The 25,875-nt window shown below is 49.6% G+C and overlaps 1 protein-coding gene across 10 annotated transcripts in view; it reads left to right on the top strand.

Moving 5' to 3' along the window:
* ANKS1A (ankyrin repeat and sterile alpha motif domain containing 1A) overlaps positions 1 to 25,875 on the top strand; it is a 184,319-nt gene that overhangs the window by 77,934 nt on the left and 80,510 nt on the right. For all 10 annotated transcript variants that reach the window (XM_036316198.1, XM_036316196.1, XM_036316200.1 and 7 more), the window contains 7 exons: positions 4,486 to 4,782; positions 5,487 to 5,562; positions 5,842 to 5,943; positions 6,053 to 6,154; positions 7,899 to 8,095; positions 12,053 to 12,145; positions 17,330 to 17,453. In XM_036316198.1, coding sequence (XP_036172091.1) covers positions 4,486 to 4,782; positions 5,487 to 5,562; positions 5,842 to 5,943; positions 6,053 to 6,154; positions 7,899 to 8,095; positions 12,053 to 12,145; positions 17,330 to 17,453 — 991 coding nt within the window. The remainder of the gene's footprint in view (positions 1 to 4,485; positions 4,783 to 5,486; positions 5,563 to 5,841; positions 5,944 to 6,052; positions 6,155 to 7,898; positions 8,096 to 12,052; positions 12,146 to 17,329; positions 17,454 to 25,875) is intronic.

Below are 25,875 nucleotides of genomic sequence, written 5' to 3'. Positions count from 1 at the left end.
TTGGGTGCAGATTAAAGATTAAAAAATAATAATTTAATCTTAGAGCTTGAAGAGACCAGGAAGTTATCTAGACCAGAGATCGCCAACCTTTTGGACCTCACGGACCACCAGTGGTCTGCGGACCACCGGTTGGCGACCACTGATCTAGACCAGTTGTCCCCACATGCTGTTCAGCTTGTCTGGTTGCATCAGAATCATCTAGCTAGCTTTTGTTAAACTTTTATTTTTTAAAAATTTCCACCTTACAAAAGTTGCAAGAATAATGCAGTGAACTGCACTGTGCTCTCCTAGATTAACCAGTTGTTAGCATTTTGTCATATTAACATGCCCCTCCCATATATGTTGCTGTTGTTATAGTTGATGATGGACTATTTGAAATTATGACATCAGAGCCTTTAGCCCCAAATACTTGAGCACGTATCTCCTAAGAATGAGGGCATTCACTTGTATAACCATAATGCAATGATCAAATTCAGAAGGTTCAGCGTTGATTTAATGCTGTTATCCAATATAGAATCCATGTTCAAATTTCACTAATTGGCTCAATAATGTCCTTTAGAGCAGCGGATGCTAACTGGTGGTCCGTGAGGTCCGAAAGGTTGGCGACCTCTGCTTTAGAGCAATATTTTTTCCTGGTCCAGGATCCAATCCAGGATCACACGTGACCTGGAACAGCTCCTCAGCCTTCCACTGCGTGACAGTTTGAAGAGTGTGGGCCCATTTTGTTGACTGTCCACCAGTGTGCGTTGGTCTGATACCCTCGTTCCGGGTGTAGGTTTATGGCGGGGAACCTTGGGGGAAATGCCATGTCCCTCCTGTCTAGTGCACCACAGCACAGGCACGGCTGGCAGCCTGTCTCACTCCTGATGGTGGCGAACGAGTGCTTGGTGAGTGGGTGTCTGCCAGGTTGGTAAGCTTTTAAAAATATATATTTATGTTTTTATTGATTTCAGAGAGGAAGGGAGAGGGAGAGAGAGAAACTTCAATGATGAGAGGGAATCGTTGATTGGCTGCATTCTCCCTCCTGGGAATCGAGTCCATGTGCTCTGACTGGGAATCGAACCGTGACCTCCTGGTTCATAGGTTGATGCTCAACTACTGAGCCAAGCTGGCTGGGCTTGGTAAGCTTTTTAATAATAGTTTTCCCGGGCTTTCCCCTCTGAGGTGCTGCCTTGGCGAGTCTGGGGTGGGGCTTAGTATTAATTACTTTAATTCCTAAACGAAGCCAGGTAGAGAACCACTGATCTGAGCTAACTCCACCCAGAGCGGGAATCTTCTCTCACCTCAGAGGTGGCCATCCACCTCTTGTTTGTTTGTTTGTTTCTCCTAGTAACAAGCAAAACTGCTGCTTGGCAGCCTCTTTCAGGATTCCACTGAGTTTTGGTTGTTTGACATCTGTCTACCTAAACCTTCATCTCTCGGTCAGAGCCTGCCTTCCACGTGGCGGACTCAGTACACACGTTTCTCCTGAATCTTCTGAATCTCAGTAGACCCAGTTTGTCCTTTTGTTCCAGTTTTGGTCCATTTCTCGAGCCTGTACCATTGTCGCTACAGAGCTGCCTGCCAGGTGTCCCCAGGCTCGGCGTGTGTCCGCAGCGCACGGAGTGCAGCTGGGTGCGATCTCGGCTGGGAGCTGATGGTTCTGAATAGTTCCGAGGAGAGAAAGGCCATGGAAATGTAATGTTTCTGTGTGGTTGTGTGCTGCTTTTAGTGTGTGTGTGTGTGTGTGTGTGTGTGTGTAAACGCATACATCGAATGGGGCCTCCAGGTGTAAAGGGTATGAGGGATCGCTTTTGTCTTAGAGGTACTGGCCATATATAACAAGGAAAATGAAAGCGTTTCTCAAGATGGGCGGGAAGGGAGAGTTTGTGCAGAGATTTTGGAGAAAATTGGGGTATTTCATCTCAGTCCCCTTCCTCAGTCCAGATTCATAGTAAAATGGTCTAGGAGACTCTTGAGGTGTCGCGAGCACCAGTGCTGCAATTTGGAAGGTGTGGGAGAGAAGGTTCCAGGCGGTTAGAAGTCTGCGCTCCTTGGAACCCTCCCCTCTTGAGGGATCAGCAGTAGCGCCTTCCTGCCCTGACGGCTGGGCTGTCAGGCTCACGGTGATGCCTGATGCCTGTGGTCAGTAGTCGCGAGATGTGCTCACCACAGACATAAACTCCAGATTATCGTGGTCACCAGACCATGTCTGGCGAGGCTGAAACACAGGGAGATGCTTCCTGCTGCGTCTGAGCGTGCCGTGCTGCGGAGATGTGGTCAGGCCGCGTCAGCAGGGCGGGGACTGCCTGGTGGTGACCACCCTTCCCTGCAGGGCGGCTTGGTGGCAGCTGCCTTCATTCTGGCAACAACGAGACGAAACGAAACGAACAGGGAGACTGATTTGCTGCTGGGTAGTGTAGACCAGTGATGGCGAACCCGTGACACGCGTGTCAGAGGTGACACGCGAACTCATTTTTTGGGTTGATTTTTCTTTGTTAAATGGCATTTAAGTATATAAAATAAATATCAAAAATATAAGTCTTTGTTTTACTATGGTTGCAAATATCAAAACATTTCTATATGTGACACCGCACCAGAGTTAAGTTAGGGTTTTTCAAAATGCTGACACGCTGAGCTCAAAAGGTTCGCCATCACTGGTGTAGAGTTTCACAGTTGTTCAGGCCCTCCTGGCATGCTTTTCACAAAATCAAGGACAGATTATTCTGGTTGTTGGGAGACAACTTGGAGATAGAAGAGGCCACTGTGTCTGCTTCGGAGTAAACAAGGCCTCGCGGGCTGGGGTTTGAATAGGAACAAGCTGGCTTCCTGGGCGCCTGCTGTCACGCTGGCTTGCGATGCAGCCCTGATAGGCCTCCCTCCCGCAGGGTCGCGCTGCAGGAAGCGGCTGTGGGTCTTGTGGATGTGGCCGTCTTCTCAGCATGAGACGGTGCAGGGACAGCTCCAGGTTTGCTCGGGCTGCTCCTGCCATAGCTTCCTAGCATTGCGCGTTCCAAATGCGTGTCCTAAATGGCTGGTTTGGCTCAGGGAACCAAGGATTTGCTCCCTCCCCGTGTTTCCCCTTCCCTGCAGACATTTAGGTTGACGTGGAGTTGCCCTGGGGGAGTGAGGGCCGCACGCCTCAGCTGCTGCTCTCCCGAACCCCTTAGAGTTCAGTGCCCGTCCTCTGTTTATCTGTGTGCATTTATCTTGCATGTGGCCCCTGCAACTGCCTTTTCTGTCCTTATTTCATTTTTAAGTTTCTCTGCTCTTTCTGGCCTCTTGGGGCCTTGCTCCCCACAGCTCTGAATCTTTCTGGTACATGTGGTGCAGCCAGAAAAAATGATGCAAATGCCAGACCAAAAGCAGATGAATTGCTTGCATGTTAGGGTGACGCCTTAGCCTGTTACTTTCCCCTCATTAATTGACTTAAAGCAGTTGTGGGAACATTTACTTTTTATCTCTTGGCCACTGAAAGGTGCATGATATTGACCTGATGGGCAAACCCCTCAGAAGCTGTGTTTCCCTGAAGAAGCTTCCGGGTGAATTCAGGCATCTCAGGATCTCGTGGGAGAATTACTTCCATCAGTGCTCCTCCAAAGGAAGGGGCATGGAGATCATTTATTCTTGGTCTGATGATACATCGTCAGTTGTAATAAAAGAAGGAGCATCGTTGGAATAGTTAATAGTTTGCTTCTGATGATTGGAAAAGCACAAACTTCTCCTGTTTTATCCCAGGTTCTACCTTTAGTTTGAAGCACGTTGGCTTCGAGGGCCAGGGGTGTCCATTTGAGTGGATGGTTACAATTTTGAATATTTTGCACCTTTCACGCAACTTTCTGGTGTTGGATGGGGTCTGTCACATAGAAACGCTTCCCGCTGTGGACTCTGCACGCACTGGCTGGTGCAGGCAGCATCGGGGCCCTGCTCCTCTGTGACTGACCTCAAGTGCCTCCCTCCCCTGGAGACGGCTGCTGGCTGGCATCGCCAGAGTGGTTTTTGGTGTTCTGCTCTGTTGCTTTCACTGTCGGCTGATTTATTTGCATGCAAGAAGCTAAGCACATGACACACTCTTCAAAACATGTGTGTGAAGCAGTGGATAGTCAACAAATCCAGAATCAGAACCACAGGGTTGAGTAAATATAAATTGTAAAACCAGTTGAAGTTTAAAGTGAGTCATCAGTGGCAGTAATATTATTGGCATTTGTCCGTGCCAGGGCTTCTCCCACGGCCTGCCACAATCCCCGTCACTCCCGGCCTGGGCGTCCCCCCTCCGGCACAGAGGTGGCCGCTCCCCGCTTGCAGTACCTGGGGAAGAGCTGGCCGTTGGAGCAGTCGGCCCTGTTCCCTGGGGAGGACCTCTGGATTCTGACTGACTTCTCTTAGTCCCCAAGTATTGCTGCTGTTTTTCTCATTTAAATTTCAATGGTTTTATGGGTGATTGTCCCAGTCGCAGGCCCCTCTGCCAGTCACCTTTCTGATGTGATCCGCTTGTTAACTCTTTAGAACAATGACAACGAGACGGCCCTGCATTGCGCCGCGCAGTACGGCCACACGGAGGTGGTGAAGGTCCTCCTGGAGGAGCTCACAGACCCCACGATGCGCAACAACAAGTTCGAGACCCCCCTGGACCTGGCTGCGCTCTACGGGCGGCTGGAGGTGGTGAAGATGCTCCTCAACGCGCACCCCAACCTCCTGAGCTGCAACACTAAGAAGCATACCCCCCTGCACCTGGCGGCCAGGAACGGCCACCGGGCCGTGGTCCAGGTGCTCCTGGACGCGGGCATGGACAGCAACTACCAGGTAGCGGCCTGAGGACCTCCCGGGCTCCGGGACTTAGTCGTTTCGGAAAAGGCACAGTGCGTGCTGCTGGGCTGTCTCTTAGCACGTTCGCACCACTGTCAGACGCTTCCATTCGTTGGCTCGTTTTACTGGGAGGCTTCAGAGACCAATAAACTCCCCGAGTGAGGCTGTTGTTTTGTTTCTTTCCAGGGGTAATACGTAGTCATTACACCCTGAAAAGAAGTGATCATGGATGAGCCCTCGAGATTAGAAACGTTTCATTATCTCCCTCCACCCGAGTCTCACTGCACGGCAGCCCTCCAGGCCCCTCGGCCGGGCTTTGCCGACGGGAGACAGCGTTTCCCTTGCTGGTTCGCTGTCCGTTCCTCAGGCTTCGCCCTGACCAGACCTCACTGGAAGGAGGTCTGGACGCCCCTGCGTTTTCCTTAGGACTCCACCCACCCAGGAAGGTGGAGTTCTGGGGAGTCTTACCCAGACGTGGCTCTACCTTCAGCCGTGTGTGGCCTGCTGGTGGCACAGCAAACCCCTGAGGGCCAGGCCACGCTCGTGGTATGGGAACGATAATGACAGGACTCTGCGTGGTTTATTTTATCTTCCCGCCCCTTCTTGTCTCTGTCTCCGTCCATTTGTCGTGTGTGGCCACGCCAAACCGGGGCGGCCGCTGTCCTGACGACACCCGCTCTGCGCTCTCGTTTGCTTTCCAGACGGAGAAGGGCAGTGCTTTGCATGAGGCCGCTTTGTTTGGCAAGACCGATGTGGTGCACATCCTGCTGGCCGCAGGTGAGGTCGGCAGCGCAGGGTCCGCACGCATGCAGGGCCGGGCTGCTGTCCCCGGCCTCCCCAGAGGGGACTTTGCTGGCTGCACTCAAACCCATTGTATGTATGTCTCCACTGGTTGATTGCAAGTGTGCGAATTGTTCATGAATAGCTGGATTAAATGGCTTTGGATGAAAAATGTAGGGTGTGCGGCTGGGAGCGTTAGGTGTCCTGGAATTGGACCCTCTTGGAGGCTGACCTGCAAATGCTCACGCCGCTGGTCCACCTGGTGTGCCTTTCCAGGAATTGATGTCAACATAAAAGATCACCGAGGACTGACCGCCCTGGACACGGTCCGGGAACTGCCTTCTCAGAAGAGCCAGCACATAGCAGCGCTCATTGAAGGTATCCGTCCAGCTCCCTGCCGGGGACACGCGGACACGCTAATGCTGGCCAGACCGTGGCATTTGTATTTGGTGCAGCTATTTTTTTTTTTTTTTATCTTTCCATGTAGATCACATGACTGGAAAAAGAAGTGCAAGAGAGGCAGAGAAAACTCCCACACCCCAGCCACCTCTCAGCTCCAATGCGGACTCCATATCCCAGAAATCTCAGGGTAAGGCGGCTCCTCTGTGGAGGGCGCCCATGGAGAACTTGGACGTTCTTCAGCAGAACGGAAAATCTTAATTTAAATAATAATTTCAGGGAGTTAGGAGGACTTAGGTGCACATTCACGTTCTTTCCTTCCCACGACTGTATGAAGCTGTTCTGGACACAGCTGGGCCTTTGGCAGCAGCCCCTTCCTGCCTCCTTCATTGCATTCTCTGCGCTCACAGGTGGCCCCGTGAGATCTGAGATGTGTAGCAGGCAGGACAATCTCAAGATGAAGTCAGGTCTCAGTGAAACCTTTTCCTAGTGTCGAGCTCAGTTGGCCCTTGCGCGTGGTCGGTGTGTAAGGAGCCGCATGCGGTTGGTGGCTGTGTGCATGCAGATTTGGGTAGTACGTCATCTGGCCAGTGAATGTGGTTGGGTGCCCCGTTCCTGCCAGGATCCCCCTTCTCAGGTGTATTGGGCCGCCTTTGGGGCCCTCGGCGTGATGCATGAGAAACACAAAACACGAAGCGACACTGGCCCAGACGCAAATGGCAACGGAGCGGCTGGGGGAGCAGGACAGCCAGGCAGCACGGGAGGGGCTGCAGGAGCAGAGACACGGCTGACGGTGCTCAGTCTGGCTTCACTGCCGGGGCCGTGCCCTTCTCCCTGTCACACTTTTTAACTTTTGTTTTATTTTATTTTTATTGATTTCAGAGAGGAAAGGAGAGGGAGAGAGAGAGAGAGAAACATCAATGATGAGGGAGAATCATTGATTGGCTGCCTCCTGCACACCCCATACTGGGGATCAAGACCAAAACCCGGGCATATGCCCTGTTCGGGAATCGAACCCCGACCTCCTGGTTCATAGGCCAAGTCTCAACCACTGAGCCATGCTGGCCGGTCATGTCACATTTTTTTTCTGACCTCCTAATCTTCTAGTAATGGGGGTTAGGAGCTCCCTCAGCTCTTAGCATTCAGTGGTTTTACACTTACAGTTTTGTTTTCTTTATATCATATGAAGTTTCTTCTTCCCTCCCTCCCTCCCTTTTTTTCCTCACCCAAAGATATTTTTCCATTGATTTTTTAGAGATTGGGAGAGGGAAAGACAGAGAAATATTGATGTGAGAGAAACACATTGACTGGTTGCCTCCTGCACGACCCCCGACCAGAGCCTGCAACTGTGGTCCGTGCCTTTGACCAGAATCATACCTGGGACCCTTCGGTCCGCAGGCTGACGCTCTATCCACTGAGCCAAACCGGCTGGGTTACACTTACAGTTTTGACTTTGCAAGCAACCCAGAGATCCCTGGTCTGTAAGGGGGGGTGTCACAGATTTGGATCTGGGCCCCTGAGGCTCGGAGCTATCCCCGAGGGAGGCTCACAGCGAGGCGCCGCCCGCTCAGACGGGGCGCCTCCTCCTGGAGCACATGGAGCTGCTTAGGAAGAATTTCAAGGCTTACTCACATTTCTTTCCTTATACTTCGCTGCATTTTCTGGTTTAGGTTTATGTTACCCTGGGAATTTGTGAGGATCTTGGGAGATACCCTCAGCGATAGCAAGAGCTGTCGGTATTGGGTTAGAGGGGAATCTGCCACTTCTTGGAGTAGAGCAGGGGCCTGTTTGTGCTGCTCGCGGAGCAGCCCTGGCTCATGGTCCGGCTCTGGCTCCGCTCGTCAGGCCGCGCTCAGCAGGCTTCGGTTGTCGCAGAGCTTGGAAACCTGAGGCTGCTCTTCCGTTGACCCTCCTGCCCTCTGACCTCCCCTCAGGTGACGTGGAGAAAGCAGTGACTGAACTGATCATCGATTTTGACACAAGCACTGAAGAGGAAGGCCCCTACGAGGCGCTGTACAACGCCGTCTCCTGCCACTCGCTGGACAGCATGGCCAGCGGGCGGTCGTCCGACCGGGACTCCGTGAACAGGGAGGCCGAGGCCGCGGGAGTGAAGGCTGCTGGAGTGAGGCCTGTACGTGGCCGGGGCCTCAGCAGCCGGGGCTCTGTTGTCTCCTGGGCTCGCTGGGGTGCTGGGGGGGGGGGGGGGGGAGCTGTACCCTCGTGCCAGCTCGCACGGAGGCCTCCTGGGCTCTGCTGCGGCTCCATCCCGCGCAGGGTGCTTAAACCATAGGGCTCGTGGAGGTACAATTTTGGTTTTTCCAATTTCAATATAACCTGTTTGCATCTTTTTACTACTTTTTGGCCCTCGAGCATTTAAAAGCATTTTGTGTGTGTTTAGCCTGAATGCTGCTCTGTGTTTGGGGTCCTTGCCATGCAGCCTGTTTTCTGTCTGGAGAGCAGTTCCTGCTGCAGCGAGTTCCTGTCCACCCTCAGTCACGCCCCCTTCACTTGACCTCAGAAGTTACCCGTGTGGATTTCTGTGCCAGAGGGCTGTGGCAAGGTTCAGCCAACATCATCATGTGTCTGGTGTGAGGCATTTCTGTTCTTCCCGGTTGTAACTGCTGTAGCCATTGAGGACAGCCCTGAATTTTCCCTCAGGCCCACCTTCCTGTCTCACTAGCCTTTGGTGCCTCCGTCTGCTCTGGCCTCAGACATTGTTCTCTAGCCGCCTTACCCCATCTTCTCCCTGAGGTTTCACTGTGAGCCTGAGCCAGACTCAGTGGTCCCACTGACCTTCCTGCATTGCTGACAGTAATCTGAAGTTTTGAGCCCTGGGCGTTTACTAAACTGGCCCTTGCTCTCACAGGATCCCAGTGTAATCCCACCTCAGGCACATGGCCTCGTGTGTATTGTTTCTTCCTGTTGCAGAGGCTGGCTTTCCCTTTGGTCTGGATCTGCTGATGACCATTTGGATGGCCTTTGGGTGCTAGGTGCTGCTGCTAGGTGGTGCTGCTAGATGGTGCTGCTAGGGGATGCTGCTACATGATGCTGCTAGGTGGTGCTGCTAGATGGTGCTGCTAGGGGATGCTGCTACATGATGCTGCTAGGTGCTGCTGCTAGGTGGTGCTGCTAGATGGTGCTGCTAGGGGATGCTGCTAGGTGCTGCTGCTAGGTGGTACTTTTAGGTGCTGCTGCGAGGTGCTGCTGCTAGGTGGTGCTTCTAGGTGCTGTTGTGAGGTGCTGCTGCTAGGTGCTGCTAGGTGATGCTGCTAGGTGGTACTTCTAGGTGATGCTGGTAGGTGGTGCTGCTAGGTGATGTTGCTAGGTGGTGCTTCTAGGTGCTGCTGCTAGGTGATGCTGCTAGGTGATGCTGCTAGGTGATATTGTAGGTAGTGCTGCTAGATGGTGCTGCTAGGTGGTACTTCTAGGTGATGCTGCTAGGTGATATTGTAGGTGGTGCTGCTAGGGGATGCTGCTAGATGGTGCTGCTAGGTGCTGCTTCTAGGTGCTGCTGCTAGGTGCTGCTGCTAGATGGTGCTGCTAGGTGATATTGTAGGTGCTGCTGCTAGGTGCTGCTGCTAGGTGCTGCTTCTAGGTGCTGCTGCTAGGTGCTGCTGCTAAGTGGTGCTGCTAGATGGTGCTGCTAGGTGATATTGTAGGTGCTGCTGCTAGGGGATGCTGCTAGGTGCTGCTGCTAGGTGATATTGTAGGTGCTGCTGCTAGGTGCTGCTGCTAGGGGATGCTGCTAGGTGCTGCTGCTAGGTGATATTGTAGGTGCTGCTGCTAGGGGATGCTGCTAGGTGCTGCTTCTAGGTGCTGCTTCTAGGTGCTGCTGCTAAGTGGTGCTGCTAGATGGTGCTGCTAGGTGATATTGTAGGTGCTGCTGCTAGGTGCTGCTGCTAGGGGATGCTGCTAGGTGCTGCTTCTAGGTGATGCTGCTAGGTGCTGCTGCTAAGTGGTGCTGCTAGATGGTGCTGCTAGGTGATATTGTAGGTGCTGCTGCTAGGTGATGCTGCTAGGTGCTGCTGCTAGGTGATATTATAGGTGATGCTGCTAGGTGCTGCTGCTAGGGGATGCTTGGGCTTCGGGGAGTGCCCAGGGAGTGGCCTGGTATTGCTTGGTGTTCTTTTGAGTTAGGTTCCTTGCCCTGCCCTGGAACAGACGCCGCATTTCCATTTGAAGCTTGGAAAGGCCGGCCAGTCTTGTCGTAGCCCACCAGCGAGGGTGTGATCCAGGACTGTGGTAAACGTGTGAGTGGTGGAGGCAGTGCCTGTGCGAGCACCGGGAGCATGGTGGCTCTGTGGACAGAACTGGTCTTTTCCACTTCTTTCCCTGGTAGGAGCAAAGGAATTAAGCAGATCCACCTGTGGAGGAGGCTTGCTTTCAGTGGTACTTACAGGTGATGCCCAGTAGAGGGAGCTGGAGGCTTTAAGCTTTGGATAGCCAAGTTCCTGTGGGGCTTGGCTACTGATTTAGTCTCTTTGTTCCCTCTTCCTCTAGAAACCCAGCCTCCTAGGGTCCCTCTAAGCAGAAACAGATGCATTTGGGGTGCTGTGCTCTGCCATTTTCACTGGAGTATGTTGTGGATGTGCTACCTCCCTGGCTCTGGGTAATTTACTGTGGCCACCCGCCTGTTCTGTGCCTTGTAAGCACCAGGGATGGTGTGTATAAGTCAGCTCCGTACTCCCAGGCCCGGGCCAGCGCTTTGACGTTAGGAAAAGGATCATGCCTCCCTTTCCTGCCAGTGTCCCTGGTGCTCACCTCTTTCTCATCTCCTTCAGGAGGCACAGCCTTGAGGGCCTTTGTTGTGTTCCGTTGTCTTTTTCCTCGGCTGTGTTCCAAGGTTGGGTAACAGTGTGGGTTATGGGCCTGCTTCTTTTTCTATCTCTTCCTTCCAAGGTGGCACCTCTGGAGCAAAGGGGTGGGGAATGGGACTTAGTGGAAACCTCATCTGAACTGCTTAGTTTGGCTTGAATGTGTGAACCTGCGTTGAAGTTGTTGCCACTGGGCCTCAGCTGGTCCCAGGACCGTGGGAGGGGCGAGTTGTGGAGGTGGAGTACCGAGTGGTGAAGATCATGGGTGCCAGGTGCTAACCATCTCTGGCAGCTCCTAAAATGGGAGAACCATCTTTCCTCCAGGTCTCTCCGAGGCCCCCAGGCTCAGCCTCCCCTCCGCCCTGACTTGAGTGCTCCTGTTCTGGCAGCACGGGAACTCGCCCGCCAGCCAACTCCGGTTCCGGCTCCACTGCCTTCCCCATGGAACACTGATGAGCACCCTTAGGGTAGAAAGGATGTTGGAAGTCCCGCGGGGAGAGTGGCAAGCTGCTCTTCAGCGTCCTTTCCCCGAAGACCGCTCTGTGTTCCTGAGATTGTCTGCCGGAGACCCCGCTGGTCCCTCTCCAGCGAATGTCTTGCTCCAGGGCAGGGCTGGCACGCAGGGCCACAGACAGCTGCCTCGGATGGTGCATAAAGTTTAATGGAGCACTTGGTACCACAGCGGCAGAGCTGACTGCAAAGCCCGAAATATTTACTCTATGGCCCTTTAAGAAAAGGTTTGCCAGCCCCGCTCTAGGGCAGAGAACTGAGAAAGACTATTTTTTAAATGGGCTGAGATGAGATAGGGTTTTCACATGCTAACGATACGTAATAGGATGGTGTGGGAGCGTGCGCAGGAAGGGACCCGAGTGGTTGTCAGAGCTCCTTGACAGGTTGCGTTTTGGGCCTTGCTGACTCCTCCTCTCACTGGCGGCAGCACGGGCTTTCCTCGAGTTTCACGCCTCGGCCTCATGACGGACGTGTTCCGACAAGGCAGGGCTGTGATTTCAGTGCTGCTTCTCACTGTGGTCAGGATAGGAAAGAGGTGTTTATAATCTCCGGTATAAACATCAGAAAGCAAAGAGCGTGAGAACTGAAGTGTGTTTGTGTGCAGAGTCTTTCTGTGCAGATTCTAGATCTAGACCTTGGCTTTGGTCTCGCAGGGAAGTGCTTGACCAAAGTCATTTTCATTTCCAAGGGCTAAGCTAAGAGTAGACCAAAAAGTTAGATACTTAAAAAAAGAGACGGTGAACAACTTCTTTTCTTGTCTGCAGAGGGAACGGCCACCGCCTCCAGCAAAGCCCCCGCCGGACGAGGAGGAGGAAGACCCCACGGACAAGAAGCTTTTTCCCCTGCCGGCTTCTGAGGTACAGGGTCAGGGTGTGTTCGATTTGTTGGAAAGTGCACCCGTGTGTGCTTAATGACTGTGCTTTCCCGTTTCTTATCACCTCCTTGGGTTAGTAAACCTGAAGTGTGTGTATCAGTAATGTGGAACAAGCCCTTTCATACTCACTCTGAAGTACTAAGCAAAGAATTTTCATGGCGCCCCCTAGCGGCCAGCCGCTGCTCCAGCCAGCACGGAGCGGAGCCCAGCTCAGCCCAGCCGAGCAGCACATTGTCTCCTGGCTCCGATGGGCTGGCTGACCAATCGCACTTTGGCTTTTGCGCCTTTTGCAATGTGTTGTCTTTTGACATAAAATCTAGAGTGCCCCTGCTCGCTGCTCCCTGGACTGTGTCACATGAGTAGGTTTTGATGGTTTGTCCCAAATGGCTTACTTCTGTTTTTGCATTTTTTTCTCTTCATTTCATGTGAAGAGTCTGCACCAGGCCCTTTGTGCAGAACGTGGCAGAATGTGAGAATCTGCTTACTTAGGTTTATGAAGAAGATCATAGTTTCCTTTATCTTTCACCTTCAAAGTGTTCCTTTAACTCTTCCTACCATTTAGAGAATGTTTATCGAGTATTTATTTAAAATATTACATAATATCAGTAGTTTATTTTGTAGCTCTTCCTACCATTTAGAGAATGTTTATTGAGTATTTATTTAAAATATTACATAATATCAGTAGTTTATTTTGTAGGTCATTCAAAGCCCTGGCTTTCTTTATTTTAAATTTTAGCTAATATAAACTAGTCAGGTCTCATTCCTTTATCCCTAGAAGTAGGAGTTCATTTTTTTCACAGTATTGCCATGGACCATCCAGAAAAATGGGTTCTTTTGTTTAATATGAACGTATAGAACCAGAAGGATGGCTTTAGTTTAACGAAACGTATAAATGCAAGGAAGCCCTTTTATTTATTTATTTTTTTAAAATATATTTTATTGATTTTTCAGAGAGGAAGGGAGAGAGATAGAGTTAGAAACATCGATGAGAGAGAAACATCGATCAGCTGCCTCTTGCACATCCCCCACTGGGGATGTGCCCGCAACCCAGGTACATGCCCTTGACCGGAATCGAACCCGGGACCTCTCAGTCCGCAGGCCGAAGCTCCATCCACTGAGCCAAACCGGTTTCGGCAAGGAAGCCCTTTTAGGAATGTGAGTCAGTGTTGGAGATAGGAGATGATTGCTATGCTACGTACAAATTCTGTCCTTATTTCTTTCTATCCTTAATTACAAAATGCTAATCAGCATGTCTCATCTAAGGGGTCTCTGGGGTGATCATGCCCTGGAGCAGACATGAGTACGAGCAGTAAGCCTGTGTGCTGTTATGTCGAGGTTTGCCTCATTGCTCCCTCTCTACAGGGAGACGCCTGGTGATCTGGAGCATATTCGGCTGGGGGTGGGGCTCTGTAACTTGAATTGAAATTCCTAAGGCGCAAGGATAAGGGCGAGGCTCTTAAAGTGTCGGATAATCAGGACTTTCTATTCTCCTGACTTTTGAGAGCAGACACTTGGCGCTAATGCAGTGCCGAGAGGTGGGGAGAAACCTCCACGCTGACTCCGGGTGGGAGACTCCGGCCATATGTCTCCTAGGACTTGCTCAGGGTAGCCTGGAACGCTGGGTCAGTTGGGCCACCAGAGTCCGTCTCGGAAGGCCGTGAGGGCCCGGCCTGGCTTGCCCAGTGATGGTCAAGTGTGTGACTATAGAGATGATGCATCTGGGTCACTGGCCTTTTAGTGATTAAGGCAGGTCCTGTTGGCTGTAATCAGAATGGATAGTCTTCGCCATAAGTGGGCTTTTTTTTTGTTTTACTCTTTAGTCTTCACTGTTATTTATTAAATCTTTTTTTATTTTTTTTAATCCTCACCTGAGGATATTTTTCTATTGATTTTTAGAGAGAGTGGCAGAGCGCCCAGCCGGCGTGGCTCAGTGGTTGAGTGTTGACCTATGAGCCAGGAGGTCATGGTTCGATTCCTGGTCAAGGCACATGCCCCGGATTGCGGGTTCACTCCTCAGTGTGGGGCGTGCAGGAGGCAGCCAATCAATCAATCTCATCATTGATGTTTCTAGCTCTCTCTCCCTCTCCCTTCCTCTCTGAAAGCAATAAAAATATATTAGAGTGGAAGAGAGAGGGAAAGACAGAGAGAAATATTGATGTGAGAGTAGCATATCCATTAGTTGCCTCCTGGATGCGCCCCGATCAAGGCCCAGGCCGGGGAGGAGCCTGCAACCGAGGTACATGCCCTTGACTGGAATCGAACCTGGGACCCTTTGGTCTGCAGGCTGACACATTATCCACTGAGCCAAACCAGCCAGGGCCATTTTTATACTCAAATTTTTACTACCCTAAACTTCATCTCCTAGGACAGTGGTCGGCAAACTGCGGCCCCTTGAGTGTGGCTCTTCCACAAAATACCACGTGCGGGCGTGCACGTACAGTGGGATTGAAACTTCGTGGCCACACTCAAAGGGCCAAAGAGCCGCATGTGGCTCGCGAGCCGCAGTTTGCCAACCACTGTCCTAGGAGGCAGTGACTTCATCCAAGTTTAGACTTCTGTTTTTGGCCAGCAGTCTTCCCCAGTGTTTGTGTCCTGGCTTGTCATTGTCAGGTGACCCATGGAAGCCTTTAAGGGACGCTGAGCATACCTGGCTCCGGGAGAGCTCGTCAGAGCGCTGGTCCTTTAAACTCATGCACCTGTGCGCGTGCACACCACATTGATGTGTCTGCCCACCAGGTGGGCTGCCAGCTGCACCGGGCTGACCGTGCACGTCTCTGGGCTCAGATGTGCTGAGCGTCATGGAAGTGGCAGCTGCTATGGTGTCTCTTCCCAGAAAGCTGCCCGCAGCCCAGCTGTCTGTCCCATTGGCCAGTGTGGTGGTAGTAGCGTTTCTCCCCAGCAGGAATGTTGCTTTCTGCAGAGCGGAGAACGGGTGCGGTTGTGTCATTTCTGGCTTTGATTTATTGCCAGTCCTGGAAGAAGGGGGAGAAGATTAAGTAGTAATTTAGTGAAGAGCAGAATCCTTTCAGGTGGAAGTCAGTTTCTGCCATACTCGCTGGGACACAGGGCTTCCTGAGTGGGCGCTGGGAAGCACTTTATTGCTTTCTTGTGAGATGTTAGTCCCGCTGGCAGGGGCCAGGACGAAGCAAAACTCTCACCCTGTCAGTTGTCTGGTATGAGTGGGGGCTCTCAGACACCTGAGGGGGACACGTTCCAAACTGGACGGAGACATCAGACTTCCCGGGAACAGTGGGGCCAGCTTGGTCCAGAGTCAGAGGAGTGGGTCTTACGGCCCGGCTCTGCTGGGAGCTCTCTGTGGAACCCCGGCAAGTCCCTAGACCTCTCTGGGAACTGGATTTCGGCATCTGCAGAGTGAACGAGCTGGCCCAGGTGCTCTCTAGCTGTGAGGACCGGGGCGGGTCCTTCTCAGGGGCAGGACGGGGTGCACGAGCACCCTCGCCCTGCAGGACACTCAGAGTCAGCGTCCAGCCTCTGCCGCCCTGCGGGGGTGAGCCCCGGGTGTACACCTCCGGACGCAGGTTCCTGTGTCCCTGTCTGCGCAGCCTGTGGTATTAAGTTGACCTTGAATGAACTGCTTAATGGCCCCTCTTTGTTCCCTTAATTGTGTTCCTGGGAAGAAGCAGAGGAATAAGTAACAGGCACATGGCTCTTGTGATGAAGTAGCTTCTGGCTTCCAGGTGGCTTTGGTAAGGAGGCTCCTGCTGTGCCTCCCACGGCCTTGGTCAGGAGCTCTGGTCAGGCTCTCGAGGGGCGAGGGGCGGCCTGGTTACCATCTAGGGGCCGGCTCACTTCTCTGAGGCTGCGGGATCCTTGCTATCTCCTTAGGCGGAACCCGGAGACCTGTGCCTCCAGGAAGCAAAACCGAGATGAATCACACGCCCACGTCGGTGTGGTGAGCTGTGCCGCATGGCAGTGCAGGAGGGCTCTGTGTGGTCAGAGAACCTCACTCGTGAGGAACCACTGTTTGTCCGGCGGACGGGGAGCCCCCCTCCCCTCGTTCACAGTGTGCGCTTGTGCTAGAGAGGCTGCTCAACAGGAGACTCTGCTGTGGTTTGCTCTCCTGAGAGCTAGTATGCGATCGATTAATGTGCCTGTGAAACTGTTGGATTCTTAGGACAGATGAGCCAGAATTACCCTCTGAAGCCAGGGTCTCCTTCTCTCCCTTGGGCGGCCGTAGCACTAATCCTGGTGTTTCTGGCTCTGATCGAGCTTCGTTGCTCTGGCCCCACAACTGTGGCCCCTGGCCCTCGGCTGAGGGAGCCAGTCAGCAGTGCAGGAGCAGCTGTGGTCCAGTTCCTGCATCAGACCCGTGGCTGCCTGGACTGGGGCTTTCTCAGTTGACAGGGCTGCCTTTCCTCCACTGAACCACTACTGCCTCACCGCTCAGCTGTTTTCAGAACAAAGATGGCTGGGATTCATTTAAAATGTCTTCTATATGTATAAAAGGCTAATATGCAAAGTGTCCCCTCGGGAGTTTGACCAGGAGACTGGGGGTTCGATCGCTCGCTATGACGTGCGCAGGCCACCAGGGGGCAGCGCGGAACGAAGGAAGGCCCCGGCTGGCAGCCAGAAGGCCCCAATTGGCCAGGCCTAGGGACCCTATCCGTGCACGAATTTTGTGCACCGAGCCTCTAGTTATCATAAATGCAGTGGAAGCTGGCTTTGAGGACCTGTGAAGAAAGGCTACAGAAATAGAGGACTCACAGAGCACTTCCTCCCTGTGAATGTCAGTCCACTGCAGAGGCGGGAGGACTCCAGCCTCAGGTGGTCCTGTGCCTGTTAGCAGAGATCTGGAGAAAGAAGGCCTTCACGCTGTGCTGGGAAGTAGCCACGAGAAGAGATTGTGCAGATCACAGTAGAAACGGGGGAGGGCCATCTTGGATTTTGTTTATGGTTTTTTGAAAGATAAAATGTGGTAAGGAAAGGGGAGTGTTTTAATCAAAGGCCATTGCCATTTGAGGTCCCGGTGCATATCCACAGAAGCAGTGGTGACCCATGGGACGCTTGAATCCTTGACCCCCCTCCTCCCCCAACACACACACACTCCTCTCAGGTGAAAAAGGAACCAGTAATCTCAGATTTGTTCAGCATAACCTGCTGGGGCTGTAGCCACTGGCATAAAAAGCCTGGGTGTTTTCTCTCTTAGGTCTTGGCCATGCGAGCCCGGGTTCAGGAGAGCACAGCCAGGGAGGAGGAGGAGGAGCATCCGTATGAGCTGCTGTTAAGGGCGGAAACAAAGAAGCTGCCAGCAGTGGACGGAAAAACAAAAGGTACAAACACACACACACACACACACACCCCTCCCCGGCAGAAACAACGCTAAAGGGGTTCGTACAGTTTGTGCCCCGGGTGGAAGGCGGTGATGCTGTTCCTGCAGCCTGCGGGGGGGGGGGGGGGGGGGGGGGAATCCTTCCCTTGTCAGCACAGGGGTGGGAGTCTGCTTGCCACCTCTCCGTGCACGAAGCAAGGGGAGGGTTAGGGGGGCCAGGTGTGGTGGCCGGGATTGATTTGGGGACTCAAGTCATAAGCCATCAGGTTAATGCTCTGGAAAAACAAGTCCAGCAAGTCAGTCCCTTTGGGTCCAGGCTGACAGCACAGACGCAGCTTTGAGTCCTGACCTCAGATTGAGGCACCCTGGGGGGCCGTGATTGGCTGCCGCCAGGTAACTGGAGTGCCCTGTCGCCTTGGCCTACTTTCATTGCCACTGCACATTCCGCCTCCTCTGTGAGGGAGTGAGTGCTGCGGCCGGGACCCAGCCAGGCGTGGACACTGGCACGGTGACCGAGGTGAGTATGCCCTGCCCGCAGCCTGTGACCGCCCCCACAGGAGCAGGAAGGGCGGGCACTTCCCTGCAGGCAGGCAGGGAGCTCGGCGCCTCTCCTCCGCTCTCTGCCGCTTGCAGGGAGGGGCCCGTCACGGGGTAGCATTTGTGTCTCCTTCCAATCCTAGGACAGCCCATGGTTCAGGTAAGAATGGGGGATTCGAGGGTTTCTTTAGAAGCTCCCTTTGCTAGGCTTGTCAGAAAGTGGGGGAGGCAAAGAGGGCATGTGCCTATGTGGCTGACATTGTGGATCTTAATTTTAAAGGTCCTGTTTAGCCCTCGTCAGTTTGGCTCGGTGGATAGAGCATTGGCCTGGGGACTGAAGGGTCCTGGGTTCAATTCCGGTCAAGGGCACATGCCCAGGTTGCAGGCTCAATCCCCAGTAGAGGGTGTGCAGGAGGCAGCCAATCCATGATTCTCATCATTGATGTTTCTATCTCTCTCTCCCTCTCCCTTCCTCTCTGAAATCAATAAAAATATATTAAAAATAAAATAAAGGTCCTGTTTAAAAGGTTTCTCTCTGGCTTGCAGGAACTCTGTGGGGTTTTTAATTTTGCTTTGTTTATTTGGTTTCCATTTGGAGCTTTTTTAAAAAAAGATTATCATTTAGACATAGTAAAATTCATCCTTTTGTGGGTAGCTCTGTAAGTTTTGACAGATATAGTCACGTAACTGCTACCATAATCAAGATATAGAACAGTTTCATCACAGCAAAAACGTCTGTGTCCCTTCATAGTCACTCCTGCACCCTTCCCTTATGCCTGGCAGTCCCCACTCTGATATCTTTCCCCATAATTTTGCATTTTCTAGAATGTCACATAAATGGAATCACACAGTACGTATCCTTTGAGTCTGGCCCTCTCAGTGAGCAGGGTTCATAGCGATTCGTCCGTGCTGTTGCAGATGTCCGCACCTGTGCCTGTTCATTGCTGAGTGGTATTCCTTGGTGCCACAGTTTATCCGTTCTCTAGTTGAACGGCATTTGCTTCAGGTACAGTCTGGGGAAATAACAAAGAAAGCTATTATGAATATTCACATACAGATTTTTGTGTTAACATAGGTTTTATTTCTCTTGGATAAACACTAGGATTGGCATGGCTGGGTCCTAGGTAAATATATGTTGACGTTTATAAGACACTGCCAAATCATTTTCCAGGGAGATTGTACCATTTTGCATTCCCACCAAGTAGATGTTACATATCCTCCCCAGTGCTTAACACTGTCAGGTTAAAAGCTGGTTTAGCTGTCCTAATAGGTGGTTAGTGGTATTTCATTGTGGATTTATATATTTTTTTTTCTTTTCTTTTCTTTTTTTTATTTACTATCTTCTAATCTTCCTTTTCTATCTTTTTTAGTTTGGGTTGCTAACCTTGAGGGAATCCTCCCCCCCCCCCCCCCCCCAATTTATCAACAGCTATTGCCTCTCTAGAGTTCTGTGAATAAGCCACCAGGGTTAGGTGAGGAAACTGGCCCTTGCTGAGTTCTGGGTTGAATATTTTGGAAGCACTTTGCCAAGAGTACATGGCTCTTGCTGTGAGGCATGATGTGCTTTCTGTACAGACATTTGTTTTTATTTGTTCTAAGTAGGAATCAGTGCCCCGTTCAACAGAGGCCATTGCCAAACGTTCCAAACAAGGCATTTCTCCCTAAAATAGCTTAAAACACAATGATACCTATTGTACAGTTTATGCACTTGTGGGAAGATGTTCATGAGCAGTGCTGAAGGCCCTGAGTGCTGGAGTTCTGCTGAGAGGCCGTAAACTCAGCAGGACCTTGCTGAACTCCAGATTCAAGGTAGAGCTGCTATAGATCATACATCTCTAACTGACCACCCCTTCAAAATAAGAGTGCTCCTGTTAATGCACAGGTAACCATGGAGGTGCGCCACCCTGAATGCCCACCAGAAACAATTTGCCTTTCAGGCTCAAGGAGTAGTTAGCTGACAGCCTCCAGGTGTGAGTACCTTCAGGCTTTGCCTCAGTGGAAGCCATGCTTATCGGTGCTGCTTTGTCTTTCACTTTTTTTTTTTTTTTTTTTTTTATTGCTTAAAGTATTACAAAGGGTATTACATATGTGTCCATTTTATGCCCCCGCCCTAGACAGTCCCCTAGCCTCCCCTATCCCCCAATGTCTTATGTCCACTGGTTATGCTTCTATGCATGCATACAAGTCCTTTAGTTGATCTCTTACCCCCCTACCTCCTGCCCCGCAACCCTCCCCGGCCTTCCTGCTGCAGTTTGACAATCTGTTTGAGGCAGCTCTGCCTCTGTATCTATTATTGTTCAAAAGTTTATAATGGTCTCTATTATCCATGAATGAGTGAGATCATGTGGTATTTTTCCTTCATTGACTGGCTTATTTCACTTAGCATAATGCTCTCCAGTTCCATCCATGACGTTGCAAATGGTAAGAGTTCCTTCCTTTTTAGAGCAGCATAGTATTCCATCGTGTAGATGTACCACAGTTTTCTAATCCATTCATCTACTGATGGGCACTTAGGCTGTTTCCAGATCTTAGCTATGGTGAATTGTGCTGCTATGAACATAGGGGTGCATATATCCTTTCTGATTGGTGTTTCTGGTTTCTTGGGATATATTCCTAGAAGTGGGATCACAGGGTCAAATGGGAGTTCCATTTTCAGTTTTTTAAGGAAACTCCATACTGTCTTCCATAGTGGCTGCACCAGTCTGCATTCCCACCAGCAGTGCACAAGTGTTCCTTTTTCTCCACATCCTCTCCAGCACTTGTCGTTTGTTGATTTGTTAATGATAGCCAGTCTGACAGGTGTGAGATGGTACCTCATTGTTGTTTTGATTTGCATCTCTCGGATGATTAGTGACTTTGAGCATGTTTTCATATGTCTCTTGGCTTTCTGAATGTCCTCTTTTGAAAGGTGTCTATTTAGGTCCTTTGCCCATTTTTTGATTGGATTGTTTATCTTCCTTTTGTTAAGTTGTGTGAGTTCCCTATAAATTTTGGAGATTAGGCCCTTATCAGATATGAGATTGGCAAATATGTTTTCCCACACAGTGGGTTTTCTCGTTGTTTTGTTCATGGTTTCTTTTGCTGTGCAGAAGCTTTTTATTTTGATGTAGTCCCATTTGTTCATTTTCTCTTTCGTTTCAAGTGCCCTAGGAGCTGTATCAGTGAAGAAATTGCTTCGGCATATGTCTGAGATTTTGTTGCCTTTGGATTCTTCTAGAATTTTTATGGTTTCCTGTCGTACATTTAAGTCCTTTATCCATTTTGAGTTTATTTTTGTGTATGGTGTAAGTTGGTGGTCTAGTTTCATTTTCTTGCATATATCTGTCCAATTTTCCCAGCACCATTTATTGAAGAGACTATCTTGGCTCCATTGTATGTTCTTGCCTCCTTTGTCAAATATTAATTGAGCATATTGGTTCGGGCCGATTTCTGGGCTCTCTATTCTATTCCATTGATCTATATGCCTATTCTTGTGCCAGTACCAGGCAGTTTTGAGAACAGTGGCTTTGTAATACATCTTGATATCTGGTATTGAGATCCCCCCTACTGTTCCTTCCTCTTGAATTTTTTGTAGTAGTCTGAGGAGGATAGGTTTTAGTTCTTCCTTGAATGTTTGGTAAAACTCCCCTGTGAAGCCGTCTGGTCCTGGGCTTTTGTTTGCTGGAAGCTTTTTGATGACTGCTTCAATTTCTTCCATAGTTATTGGCCTGTTGAGATTTTTAGATTCTTCCTGATTGAGTTTTGGAATGTTGTATTTTTCTAGGAATTTGTCCATTTCCTCCAGGTTGTCTAGTTTGTTGGAGTAGAGCTGTCCATAGTATTTTTTAACAATCATTTGTATTTCTGTGGGGTCTGTTGTTATTTCGCCTCTATCGTTTCTGATTTTGTTTATTTGGGTCCTCTCTCTTTGCTTCTTGGTGAGTCTGGCTAGAGGTTTGTCAATCTTGTTTATCCTTTCAAAGAACCAGCTCTTGGTTTCATTGATTTTCTGTATTGTTTTTTTGGTCTCTATGTCATTTATTTCTGCTCTAATCTTTATTATCTCCTTCCTTCTGCTCACTCTGGGGTTTTCTTGTTGCTCTCTTTCTAATTCTTTGAGTTGTAGAGTTAGATGATTTACTACCATTTTTTCTTGTTTTTTGAGATAGGCCTGTAGAGCTATAAACCTCCCTCTCAGGACTGCTTTCATTGTGTCCCATAGGTTTTGGATTGTTGTGTTTTCATTGTCATTAGTTTCCAGGATGTTTCGAATTTCTTCTTTGATTTCATTGGTAACCCAATCAGTATTTAATAGCATGCTATTCAGCTTCCAGGTGTTTGAGTATTTTGGGTTGTTTTTATTGTAGTTTATTTCTAATATTATGCCATCGTGGTCTGCGAAGACGCTTTTTATGATTTCAATTTTCTTGAATTTGGGGATACTTTGCTTGTGACCCAATATATGGTCTATTTTTGAATATGTCCTATGAGCATTTGAGTAGAATGTATATTCCCTGGCTTTCGGGTGAAGTGTTCTGAAGATGTCTATTAAGTCCATCTGATCTAGTGAGTCATTTAGGATTGCTGTATCTTTGCTGATTGTTTGTCTAGAGGACTTATCCAGTGCTGTCAGTGGTGTATTAAAGTCCCCTACTATGATTGTATTGTTGTCGATGTCTCCTTTGATATCTTCCAGGAGTTTTTTTATGAATTTGGGTGCTCCTGCATTGGGTGCATATATGTTTACCAGGATTATATCTTCTTGTTGTATTGATCCCTTTAGTATTATGAAGTGGCCTTCCTTATCTCTTGTTATGGCCTTCACTTTGAGGTCTATTTTGTCCGATATAAGTATTGCTACCCCAGCTTTCTTTTCCTTTCCATTTGCCTGAAAGATATTTTTCCATCCTTTCACTTTCAGTCTGTGTGAGTCCCTTCTAATGAGGTGGGTTTCTTGTAGACAGCAGATGTATGGGTCATGTTTTTTTATCCAGTCAGCCACTCGATGTCTTTTGTTTGGAGCATTTAGTCCGTTTACGTTTAAAGTTATTATTGAAAGGTACTTGTTTGTAGGCATTTCTGTTTTTGTGTGGCTGTTTTCTTTCTGAGCTTTTTATTTCTTATTTTTATACCAGTCCCTTTAGCATTCCTTGCATTGCTGGCTTGGTGGTGATAAACTCCCTTAGCCTTTTTTTGTCTGTGAAGCTTCTTATTTCCCCTTCAAGTTTGAATGATAGCCTTGCTGGATAGAGTATTCTTGGATTCAGTCCTTTGCTTTGCATCACTTTGTAAATTTCCGTCCATTCTTTTCTGGCCTGATGTGTTTCTGTTGAGAAATCATTTGACAATCTAATGGGAGATCCCTTGTATGTAACTTTCCGTCTCTCTCTTGCAGCCTGTAAGATTCTCTCTTTGTCCTGAACATTTGCCATGGTAATTATGATGTGTCTTGGTGTGGGTCTTTTTGGGTTCACCTTGTTTGGGACTCTCTGGGCTTGTGTGACTTTTTTCTTCCCCACCTCAGGGAAGTTTTCTGATATTATTTCTTCTAATAGGTTTTCTAATCCTTGTTCATCCTTCTGTTGTTCTGGTACCCCTATTATTCGTATGTTGTTTCGTTTCATGTTGTCCCAAAGCTCCCTTAGGCTCTCCTCCTGTCTTTTCATTTTTTTCTCCAGTTGCAGTACGTTTTGGGTGTGTTTTGCTTCCTTGTCTTCTAAATCACTAATTCGGTCCTCCGCTTCTCCTAGTCTACTGTTGATACTTTCAATGGAGTTTTTCATTGCAGCTATATCACTCTTCATTTCTTCTTGGGTCTTACTTAAGTTGTTGATTTTTTCATCTGTTTCTTCTAGCTTCTTCCATATGTTATCGATTTTTTCATCTGTTTCTTCTTGCTTCTTGCTGAGGTTGTCGATTTTTTCCTCCATCCGGTTTATGCACTCTAGGACCCTTATTCTGAATTCTTTTTCTGTCATGTTGCATGTCTCTGTATTACTTAGCTGCTTTTCTGGAGAGTCCTCTTTCTCTTTCCTTTAGGGGTTTCTTTGTCTACCCATGTTTGATCTCACTGACATATCTAGACGTTGAGTCGTTCAGTGGCTGCTCCCTTGGTGGCAGTGACTCCTTGGTCTGCGGTTGCTCTTCGGGCGGTTGCGGTAGCAGCTCCTCTTCAGTTGGCAGCAACTCCTCTGGTGGGTGCTGTTCACAGCTGTGGTGGCTCTTCTGGCTGGTGGGGCGAGGTTTCACGTACAGCTGCTGTTCCTCAGCAGAGGGTGTGGTGCTCAGGAGGTTGCTGTTGCTTGGATCTGCTGTGTTGATTTAAAGGCACAAAATACAACACAACAAGGCACCACGTACCAGGCACTATACACAAATATATTCACGATATTAATAACCCCAAATAAAGGTGACCACCTGAATTAAGAGAATTAGGGGATAAGGAAGAAGGAAGAGAATAAGAGAAAAGAGAAAAAAGAAAAGAAAATTAGGGACCAAAAAAAGGAGTGCAAAAATGAAATTGGGGAAAAAGGAGGGGGGAAAGTAAAAGCGAGAAAAGAAAGGAAAAGAAAAAAAAAGAGCGAAAAGAGAGAATGAAGTGGAAGAGGGGAAGAGACTTTTTTATATGAGGAGAATACTCCTATAGAACAGCCATTAATCCCAACAAATTCCAGCAACAGCTCCCTGGAGATGAATGCAAACTAGAAACAACCAATAATATAACGATGAAAATAGAATGGAGAACACTAATCCCAAAATAAAATAAAGAGAAAATAAAATGGCACTTTAAAAAAAAATGGTAAAATGGTAGCAGTAATAATACTGGTTAAAAATAAGAAGGTAGTAATTAAAAGGGTAAAATCAGGTGATGGAAAAAAGAAGAAAAAAAAAAAAAGAAGAAGAGGAAAAGAAAAAAAAAAGAAAAAAAATTGGTTTCTTAGTTAAAAGGTGAAAAAAGAAAAAAAAAATATTGCAGTAGTGAAGGTCCTTCGGTTCTTCTATTCTTCAGTGTGGCTCGCCTTAGACCTGCCAGGTATTCAGGAGAGTGCTGAGTTTCCCTGCGATACACTGTTCCTCTGTGTTGTAAACCACAGTCCTTATTTTAAAGCAAGCCGCATTTGTTTCCCAGACTGCCTTATTTTGTGTTTAGCAAAGAGTCCGTTTGTGGGTCAGCCTCTGGGTGGCAGTGTTCTGGGGTTGGCCTCTGAGGCTACAGGGCCTCTCTGTCCAGTGGAAGTTCACTGCCCAGAGCTGGCTGCGTAAGAGTTACCAGTGCTGTGTTGTTGCTGGGATTGAAAATCCCTCTATAGGCCAGACCCTGTTAACTCCCAGGGACTGATCAGGTTATTTTAATCCTTGATCTCCTACAGGGTGGAATCTGGGTGTGGCTGTGCTCCTTGCCTGGGGGCTGGGGGGAGGAGTCTCACTCTCCGGAGAGAATGGCTGCCTCAGTCCTGGGCTCAGGGATGTCTCAGCACTCAATTCGCTGCCACCTCTCCCGGCCCCCCTTCTCTCCTCAGTCTCTCCCCAGATTCCACTCCTCCGCACACTCTCCCTCTCTTCAGCACAGGTGAGTGTCTGTATCCGAAATGTCCCATGAACAGGGTTCAGTGAAAACAAACAAACAAACGCCGGCCTCGGAAACGGGGAAGGCTTGGTTTCTGTAAGCTTCTTCTCTTACCGGGACTGCATGGTCTGGTCAGCTCTTCAGGCTGCCCCTTTTAGGCTCAGTCCTCTGTGATCACAGACCGAGCTCTCAATTCCCCCGGCAGCGCCAGGAATCCCGCGGTTCTCCTTTCCCCAGTCAGGGGCTGTGCCTGTCCCAAGGGACGCGGCTGTCTGCCACGCGGTCTCCCTCCGACTCTCTGGGCTCAGAGGTCTGGCAAACTTTCCTGCCCAAATCCCTG

This window comes from Myotis myotis, unplaced genomic scaffold, assembly GCF_014108235.1.
Source record: "Myotis myotis isolate mMyoMyo1 unplaced genomic scaffold, mMyoMyo1.p scaffold_m19_p_7, whole genome shotgun sequence".
Taxonomy (NCBI): domain Eukaryota; kingdom Metazoa; phylum Chordata; class Mammalia; order Chiroptera; family Vespertilionidae; genus Myotis; species Myotis myotis.
The sequence above is the reverse complement of the archived record's forward strand: the minus strand, read 5'-3'. Positions and strand labels throughout refer to the sequence as shown.